General features: G+C 39.6%; 1 protein-coding gene across 1 annotated transcript in view; it reads right to left on the reverse strand.

Moving 5' to 3' along the window:
• LOC113888444 (multidrug resistance-associated protein 4-like) overlaps window positions 1-10,077 on the reverse strand; it is a 55,783-nt gene extending 45,706 nt beyond the window's left edge. Inside the window, exons 1-4 of the mRNA XM_027535573.1 lie at window positions 10,031-10,077; window positions 8,707-8,930; window positions 7,271-7,381; window positions 868-968 (exon numbers count right to left, since the gene is read on the reverse strand). Of these exons, the coding sequence (XP_027391374.1) occupies window positions 868-968; window positions 7,271-7,381; window positions 8,707-8,930; window positions 10,031-10,077 (483 nt within the window). The remainder of the gene's footprint in view (window positions 1-867; window positions 969-7,270; window positions 7,382-8,706; window positions 8,931-10,030) is intronic.
• Window positions 10,078-10,408: the final 331 nt, after the last annotated feature.

The following is a 10,408-nucleotide window of genomic DNA, read 5'->3' on the forward strand; positions in this document are numbered from 1 at the left end:
TCCTCCAACTTTATATTAACACCAAAAGAATTAGAGAAATGAATGCTAAGATTTTATTGATCCACTTTTCACACCTGAATGAAAAACAAGAGCATTTTGTCAAAGAAAAGAATATTTATGGACGCCAATCAGTAATGTGTGGCTACAGAAGGGCCATGTGTTATAGATAACAGAACTGGATGGTCATCAAACCTCCATTTAATTATTTTCTATTTAATCATTTTCTATTCTATTAGAAGCAAGAAGTGGAAAGATTTCATTTTTATTGTTTTTCTCCCTTTAGGAGAAGCTGCAAATATTCAAAAGTACATAATTTACATATTGACCAAGGCCTCCTAAACTACCATGACTCCACAACTTTGAGAGCACTTTCTGAGAGGGAGCTTATCCTACCAGAAAGAAGGGCCACCAGAAATTTCAGGTGTTCACCACGCACAAGAATAAATGATAAAATAGGGGAAGGGCAGAAGATAGGAACATATTAATTAAAGAAACCTCAAAAAACTGAATTCTTTATTTTACAAAATATGAGGAATCACCTATTAAGAAACAAAGATAACCAAGCTGCTAAGAAATTAGCTTCTCTCCAGGATTTCAGAACCTCTTTCCTACAGAGACATTTATTGCATTTGAGGATAGCTTGTGACGAATATAAAACTTTCTCACATGGCACACATAAGACTGAGAAAAAACGTATATATTTTATTTTACATTAACTTTAAGCAGATGAAGAAGAATGTTAAAAAAAAAAAACTGTATTAACTATGATGTGAAATAATAGTTTTACTATTTTACATAAGAATTGCTTTTATGCCATTTAACAGCAAGGAGACTTGAAAATGTTAAGAATGGAAAGATAGTCATCACCATATTCTCCACTTCGGCACTTTGCCTGACACACCACTGGAACATCCCCGTGACCGTGAGAGTGAGAGACAGGACCAGGCCAACCTGCCCGAGATCCAAAGCTAAGTGAGGAAGAAGAGGAATAAAGTCAGTCTCCTTCTCAACCCCTCAGGTGGTTCCTTCTGTCATTTTATGAAGAAGACTCCTTTATTTTTATGAGTTTTAATGGAGTATAGTTATTTACAAAGTTGTGTTAGTTTCAGGTGTACAGTAAAGTGAATCAGCCAGATATATATATATCATCCACTCTTTTAAAGTTACTTTTCCCATATATGTCATTACAGAGTATCAACTAGAGTTCCCTTTGCAATACAGAAGGTCATTTTTAGTTTTCTATTTTATATATAGTACTGAAAAGACTCCTTTATAACATTTAAATAATTTTCATGTAATGATAGTATTACTCATAATATTACTTCTGATGACTGATATAATAATACAGTTAAAAAAAAAAAAAAAAACCACTATGATGGTCTTCCCTGGTGGTGCAATAACTAAGAATCCAAGCACCCAATCAGGGGGCTTAGGTTTGATCCCTGGTCAGGGAACTAGATTCCACATTCCACAACTGAGAGCTCACATGCTGCAACTAAAGTCCTGCCTGTCACAACTGAGACTGAAGATCCCGCGTGTCCCAACTAAGACCCAGTGGAGCCAAATGAGAAAGTAAAGTTTTAAAATATTATGAATTTAGAAAGCATTAACAATGTTGTTGTTGTTGGTCAGTCACTAAGTTGTGTCTGACTCTTTGTGATGCCACAGACTGAAGTACACCAGGCTTCCCTGTCCTTCACTATCTCCTGGGACTTGCTCAAACTCATGTCCATTGAGTTGGTGATGCCATCCAACCATCTCATCCTCTGTCATCCCCTTATCCTCCTGCCCTCAATCTTTCCCAGCATCAGGGTTTCTAATGAGTTTGCTCTTCATGTCAGGTGGCCAAAGTATTGGAGCTTCAGTCCTTCCAATGAATATTCATTACTGATTTCCTTTAAGATTGACTGGTTTGTTCTCCTTGCAGTCCAAAGGACTCTGAAGAGTCTTCTCTAGCACCACAATTAAAAGGCATCAATTCTTCTTCCTATTAGTGGGATATTTTATTACTATAGACTCGCAGTCTCTTCACTTTCTGCCATTAGAATGGTATCATCTGTATATTTAGGGTTATTGATATTTCTCCTGGCAATTGTGTTTCCAGCTTGAGTCATCCAGCCTGGTATTACACATAATGTATTCTTCATATAAGTTAAATAAGTAGGGTAACAATATACAGCCTTGTCATACTTCTTTCCAATTTTGAACCAGTCCATTGTTCCATGCTCTTCACCTGAATACAGGTTTCTCAGGAGACAGGTAAAGTGGTCTGGCATTCCTATCTCTTTCAGAATTTTCAACAGTTTGTACTGATCTACACAATCAAAGGCTTTTGTGTAGTCAATGAAGCAGATGTTTTCCTGGAATTGCGGGGAGCTGGCGTGAGGACCTCCACCCATGGCAAAGGTCATGAGGAAGGAGGCTTGACATACGCAAAGGCGGGATCGAGCCTCAGGAGTCCCCCTGGAAATTCTCGAGCATCTACCCCCAAAACCAGAGTCGGCCTACTTTACTACTTTGTGCTCTCACCTACACCTCTGACTTTATGGGGGGGCTGTCCCCCACCACCTCTTTCAGAAAAGGAGTTAACTTAGAGCTCCAGTTAATAATAATTCCTGGGCGTAACAGGAGTGTTCCAAACTTACAAACTCTTCTGAAGGTTCTCTAGCCTGCCTGACAGGCTTGTCCAGCCACATGTGACTGCTCATAGCCTTCCAACCATGAGAGGCACGAGATGCTTTAAACCTTCTAGAAACAGGTTCTTTAGAGAAGTTAGAAAACTATTAGTATAAGTATAGTGGGCTGATTAGAAATTGTATTGGTGAAGGGTTTTTCATTTGTTGAGTCAATGTTTACTGCTAAGTCTCCACATCCCCTGCCCTTATACACATTAATGAATATATAGAAGAAATAAGTATTAACCTTTGAAATTAATCATGTTAGACCTTAGGGTAAGCAAATTCTTTCCTTAATTAAAACCCACTACACCCTCACCCTATAGGAATGTAACTTTATCTAGTATCTTCGGAAGGTGGAGTCTGTTTCAAAAATAATCACCCCTGGAGAAATAAGTGTTCTGGTTGACTGACCGCTGTCACAAGGAGAGGGTCATAAATTGTCAGCAGGCCCCCTGGCCAGAAAATGATGTAACACCCCTAAGACCTCTGTATACATCTGTATGAAGCACCTGACTTTAATAAAAGTCAGGACTGCGGACCCCACGTGACTTTTGTATAACATCTCAGTGTATAAAAACAGACACTGGAAAATAAAGAATTGGGATCAGTTCCTCGAAAGACTGGTCTCCCCATGTCGTTCTCTCTCTCAAACTCTGGCTGAGTTTCCATCTGGAGCACGGACCCTGCCATGCTTACTAATTTTGCCTGGGCTTCTAAGATCCGACCGGGGAGGCCTCAGTGTCTCCTCTCCTTTGGGAGAATGGAAGGATGCCTGCAGCCTACATAAGTGGTGCAAACTTCTTGTCTTGAAGTTTTATTGGTTTCCCGTGTAAACCAAGCTACTCAGCCTCTTCACTGAATTTTCCTGCTGAGCTATCCTCATTCTATTACTCTTTATATTTCTAATTAATATTTAATTAAAGCTATCATATCCTGATTGCTGAAGCCGTCTCCCCTTCGAACTCCCTGGATCAGCCGGGGCTGGACCTCAGCATGGAATTCTCTTGCTTTCTGTATGATCCATCAAATGTTGGCAGTTTATTCTCTGGTTCCTCTGCCTTTTATAAACCTAGCCTGTACAACCCTAAGTTTCCAGTTCATGTACTGTTGAAGCCTTGCTTGAATGATTTTGAGCATAACATTACTAGCATGAGAAATAAGTGCAATTTTATGGTAGCCTGAACATTCTTTGCCATTTCCCATCCAGGGGATTGGAATGAAAACTGACCTTTCCCAGTCCTGTGGCCACTGCTGAGTTTTCCAAATTTGCTGATATATTGAGTGCAGCACTTCAACAACATCACCTTTTAGGATTTGAAATATCTCAGCTGGAATTCCATCACCTCCACTAGCTTTGTTCATAGTAATGCTTCCAAAGGCCCACTTGATTTCACACTCCAGAAAGTCTGCCTCTAGGTGAGTGACCACACCATCATGGTCATCCAGATCATTAAGATCTTTTCTGTACAGTTCTTCTGTGTATTATTGCCAGCTCTTCCTAATCTCTTCTGATTCTCATAGGTCTTTACGATTTCTGTCATTTATCCTATTAATTCCAACTGGATTGAGATACACTTTATGGTATTATATAGGTGAGAGTCATGTCATTATTCAAGGTCATTCCTGGTGGTTCAGTTGGTAAAGAATCTGCCTGCAATGCAGGAGACCCAGGTCAATCCCTGGGTCAGTAAGATCCCCTGGAGAAGCAAATGGCAACCCAATCCAGTATTCTTGCCTGGAGAACTCCATGGACAAATAAGCCTGGCAGGCAACAGTTCATGGGGTCACAAAGAGTCAGACACGACTGAGTGACTTTCACTTTCACACGTCGTTATTCAGATTTTTGTTCTTATGGCTCCAATTTTCATTGTATAATTTCACTTTCTACATCCAGTGTACTTGCAGTTGCAACCACAAAAACAAGGCAATGGGTTCTAAGAGCCAGTGCTTTTAAATCTAAAGTATTACTCTCGTTGTTCCATTATCAAAGACTGTGATTCAGGGTTATTATTATGGAATAGTTAGGGATGGTGAAATTCATGCCATGCACCCCAACAGCTGCTCATTTGTTACCCACACAGCAGTGAGGACACTGTTCTTTGCTACAGAGAATCTTTATCTGCCCAGTACACCAGGCACCTACAACCAAGAGATCCAAGTAGCCCTAAAGTTAGACCTAAACCCTAAGCTGTACAAAAAGCTTAATAGTAAATTTGGTTCTCTCCATCCACGTACAGGACACTACCTGGAATGTTCAGGTCAGCTTACTACAGTTGCATGGACCTCAACCAATTTAAAGAAAGATAAAAAGATAAAAGTTCTCAACAAAGACCTACAGTAAATAACCAAACAAACAAACAAACCACCCAAAGTAATCGACAGATTCAGTGCAATGCCTATCAAACTACCAATGGCATTTTTCACAGCATTAGAACAAAAGCTTTTACATTTTGTATGGAAACACAAAATACTATGAAAAGCCAAAGCAATCTTGAGAAAAACAGAATAGAAATTTGAAGCTGGGTAGAATCAGGTTCCTTGTCTTCAGACTATACTGCAAAGCTACAGTAACTGAAACAATATGCTACTGGCACCAAAAACAGAAATATAGATCAATGGAACAAAATGGAAAGTCCAGAGATAAACCCATGCACCTAAGGTTACCTATGACAAAGGAAGCAAGAATACACAATGGAGAAAAGATAGTCTCTTCAATAAGTGGTGCTGGGAAAACTGGACAGCTATATGTAAAAGAATAAAATTAAAACACTCCCTAACATCATACACAAAAATAAACTCAAATGGATTATAGACATATATGTAACACCAGACAATATATAACTCTTAGATGAAAACACTTAGATATATATATTCTGATATATAACTCAGAATTCTCTCCGACATAAATTTCATCAAGATCTTTTTTGATTAACCTCCTAGAGTAATGAAAATAAAAGGTAAACTAATGGAACTATATAAGCTTAAAAGATTTTGCACAGCAAAGAACACCATAAACAATACTGAAAAACAACCTTCAGAATGGGGAAAAATATTTGCAAACAAAGTGACTGACAAGGGATTACTCTGAAATACACAAACAGTTTATGCAGTTCAATATTAAAAAAAAAATCCCAATCAAAATATTGGCAGAAGATTAAAACAGACACTTTCCAACGAAGACATACAGATGGCCAAAAAGCACATAAAAAGATGGTCAACATCTCTAATTATTAAAGAAATACAAATCAAAACTATAGTGAGGTCTTACCTCACACTACTCAGTATGATCATCATCAACCAATCTACAAATAGTAAATGCTGGAGAGGATGTGAAGAAATACTCCTACCCTGTTGCTGGGAATGTAAACTGTTACAGTCACTATAGAGAATGATGTGGAAGTTCTTTTAAAAACTAAAACCAGCACTACCATGTGATACAGCAATCCCATTCCTGGACATATATCCAGAGAAAACCATAATTCTAAGACATATATGCACCCTAATGTTCACTGCAGCACTATTCACAATAGCCAGGACATGGAAGCAACCTAAATGTCCATCAATCAAGCAATGGGTAAGGAAGACGTGTGGTATCATATATACAATGGAGTATTATCCAGCCGTAACAAAGGGAAGATAATGCCATTTGCAACAACATGGGTAGACCTAGAGATTTTCATACTAAATGAAGTATGTCAGACAGTGAAACATAGAATATTATATTGCTTATACATGAATTCTAACAAAAGGCAACAAATGAACTTATCTACAAATCAGAAATAGAGTCACAGATGTAGAAAATAAACTTATGCTTACCAGGGGATGAGGGAAGGGAGGGATAAATTGAAAGACTGGGACTGACACATACATACTACTATATATAAAATAAGAAAATAGATAATTAATAAGAAACAAATGTAAAGTACAGGGAACTCTGTAATAACCTATATAGGAAAAGAATCAAAAAAGGAGTGTATATATGTATATGTATTTCAGATTCATTTTGCTATACACCGTAAACTAAGACAACTGTGTAAACCAGTAAAACTTAAAAGAATGGTCTGAGCCAGCCAAAGCAGGGGCCCAAGACACCACAGGTCTGCTGGAGGCACTTTCAAATCTGGTCTTTGCTCTTAAAGATTCTGAAAGTCCAAAATAGAAATTCTTTCTAAAGGACAATTTATTTGAAATATTAATTAAAATGCAAATTCCTAAAAAAAAAGATACATGCACCCCAATGTCTATGGGATATGGTAAAAGAATCTTTGATAAAGTGGATATATGTAAAACAGATTCACTTGGCTGTACACCTGAAGCTAACACAACATCATAAATCAACGATAAGCCAATCAAAAATTTTTTAAAGAGGTCTCAACAAGGACCTACTGTAAATAAATAAGTAAATGGAAAAAAAGATGAAAGTGCTCATCACGACACAAATGAGTTCACAAGGACCACACAGTGGAATCACATGCTGCAGACACTGTAATTCACTAGAACCAAGCAGTATATATTAGACAAGATGGCAAGAGTTTAATAACTACAAAGTTATAAACTGTAAACATACTACAAATATTCACATATTTACTTACTTTCTACCAGAATCAGGGCCCCAAAGGCAACAACAGTGACAAAGATGGCACAGATGACATCCAGATACACAGCGAGCCATCGGGACGTCGTCAAAAGCAGGAACCAAGCCTCTGGATTTGTGAACCGTAATAAGCATAATACATAAACAGAAAAACCATGTTAACTGCTTCTAATGAGGGAGAGCATTTCCTCAGCTGAGGTACAGAAGATTTTATACAAGGTAAGAGAGCAAAGCCACACACTCAAGGAACCTGAAGATTCCAGAAAACTAGGTTATAACCCAAGACAAGGTATGGGACACACAGGAATCAGTCCAGGAAGCAAGCATTATACTGGATGCTTGGGGCTGGTGCACTGGGAAAACCCAGAGGGATGGTACAGGGAGGGAGGAGGGAGAAGGGTTCAGGATGGGGAACACATGTATACCTGTGGCAGATTCATGTTGATATGTGGCAAAACCAATACAATATTGTAAAGTTAAAAAATAAAATAAAATAAAAAAAAAAAAAGAAAATGTCAATCCACAGGTTATCAACAGAAATACGATCACAAGAAAGAAGATGGAAAATTGTCTCATTGGTGCATTTTCTGCAGTGCCGGGCCTCAGCATGAAGATCATCCTCTCACATGTCTACTGTTCCCAGCTCTCAGACAGCACAGCTCACACTGTTTCCAGCACCTTCTGCACTCACCACAGGGCCCTGCAGTGTTTATTCTTAGGAGCCAGTATCTACATGACCATCAGCCAACAGGATCTGCATGTGGCTTTCAAAATGCTATTTTATCTTCAAAATATAGTAACGATTGAAAAGTTTGACCAGGATTTTATAGACTTAGAGGAAATTCTGAATTTTCTACCTAGGAAAAACAACTTCACTGATACAAAGTATAATCAAGTGGGTGGCAAATCAGGAAATTAGTTTCGTCAATCACATCTGCTACCCTCCATGCTCTGAAAAGAGTTGGCAAACTACAGCCTGGGGGACAAGAATAGCGACCGCCTGGTTCTGAAAAGGAAATTTTATTGGAAAACAGCCATTTACTGATGTATTATCTTTGCCTGTCTTTGTGCTACAACAGCCAAGGTGAGTAGTTGCAATAGACACAGTATAGCACACAAAGCCTACAATATTTTCTATCTGGATCTTTGCAAAAAACAAAATTTTACTGAGTCCTGCCCTAAAGAGATAGAAGTCCACAGGGCACAGTGATGGAAGGACAATGCAAGTCAGTCAGGGGAGAAAAGCAGGGGGTGACGGGGAAGAGGGGAGCACAGAGGGGATGCTGAGAGGAAGGGGTGGGCAAGGTGGGTGTGCAGAGGGGGACATGCAGGTGACACAGAGAGAGGTGCTGGCCTACTAGGCCACCTGAGATGGAGGTCAGGCCTCAGAAGGCAGAACATCCCATCTGAAATTATTTCCAAAAACTTACAGACCTGAGTGCAAATCCTGATATGCATCGAACAGCTCCTGAAAGCTCTTTTCAGCTTTGTATGCCCTGATGGTCCGGAGTCCCCACAGAGAAGATGCTAAGTGAGAAAATACCGGGCTCCGTGCTGGGGAAGCAGAGACAGACACACAACAGAGAAAGTCAGGGAAGCTGGATGTGAGGAAACCCACTGACTCCTGGGGTATGTCGTGACTGCTGCTGCTGCTGCTGCTGCTAAGTCACTTCAGTCGTGTCCGACTCTCTGAGACCCCATAGACGGCAGCCCACCAGGCTCCGCCATCCCTGGGATTCTCCAGGCAAGAACACTGGAGTGGGTTACCATTTCCTTTTCCAATGTATGAAAGTGAAAAGTGAAAGCTAAGTCGCTCAGTCATGTCCGACCCTCAGTGACACCATGGACTGCAGCCTTCCAGGTTCCTCCATCCATGGGATTTCCAGGCAAGAGTACTGGAATGGGGTGCCATTGCCTTCTCCATATGCGGTGACACCTCCCACCAATAGGAATCCTCCATGTGGCCCTCACTCCTGCTCACATCAGGTTTCACTTTAATGACCTGGGAATGAAAGATTCTCTTTGAACCTATGTTTGACCAAATTCATTCACAGCTAGATTTAGATAAATTCTTTACTGGTTCTTTCATCAAGGTCCTCTCAAACATGCTTCCCTCCAAATTCTCCTGGCATCTCTCCAGGTGGAAATCGTTCACAAATTTTTAAAAATTTATTGAAGTATAGTTGATTTACAATAATGTGTTAGTTTCAGGTATATAGTATATTCATTCAGTTATTTTTTTCTGATTATATTCCATTACAGGTTATTACGAGATGCTGAATAAAATTTCCTGTGCTTTACAGTAAATTCTTGTTGCATACCTATTTCAAATAGTAGTGTGTCTATTAATCCCATATTTCTACTTTGTTCCTCCCTCCCTCCCAATCCCCTTTGGTAAGTTTGTTTTCTATGTCTCTGAGTCTATTTCTATTTTGTGTACAGATTTATTTGTATTATTTTTAGATTCCACGTATAAGTGATACCATATTTGTCTTTCTCTGACTTTTTTTTAAATATTATTCTCTAAATCCATCCATGTTGCTTCAAATGGCTATATTTTTTTTTCTTTTTCATTGTTAACTAATTTGTGAATCAGTAACATTCTAAAATTTAATTCCTCATTAGAGTCCTCACCACCCTGAATTTTGATGAGTCAGTACATCCCCCACCCTGGACCAGAGCCACACACAGGACAGGATGAGACGAGTAAGGGAGCAGACAGTCTGCCACCTCCCCTGTCCTGGGCCTCCCCCTGCACCTGTGCCAGGAGCCTCTGTGCGGATCACAGAGCACCCGGTGCTGCATCGCCCTAGTGCTCACAGGACCCGGCAGATGAGAAACCTTTGAATGGTCTTGACTTCTGCTCCAGGAATATGATGGATGCTTTCATAACTGCCCTGATGGATCTCTGAACCACAACATGATCTCACACTTTCCCTTTGTCCTTTGTTCACACAAAGAGCTGAAAGTGACTCATTGGTGCCTTTGTTCATGCAGTTGAGTACCTGTGTTCTCATTCCCGCATCCACACTGCTCTCTCTCTCTCTCTTCACTCTATTGACTAACTTTTTAGCTTCCTATAATGTTTTGCTTATAAGAGCAACATAAACTCAGATGGAGCTCATGCTCCAAATAA

Source organism: Bos indicus x Bos taurus, unplaced genomic scaffold (genome assembly GCF_003369695.1).
Source record: "Bos indicus x Bos taurus breed Angus x Brahman F1 hybrid unplaced genomic scaffold, Bos_hybrid_MaternalHap_v2.0 SuperScaffold_100136, whole genome shotgun sequence".
Lineage (NCBI taxonomy): Eukaryota > Metazoa > Chordata > Mammalia > Artiodactyla > Bovidae > Bos > Bos indicus x Bos taurus.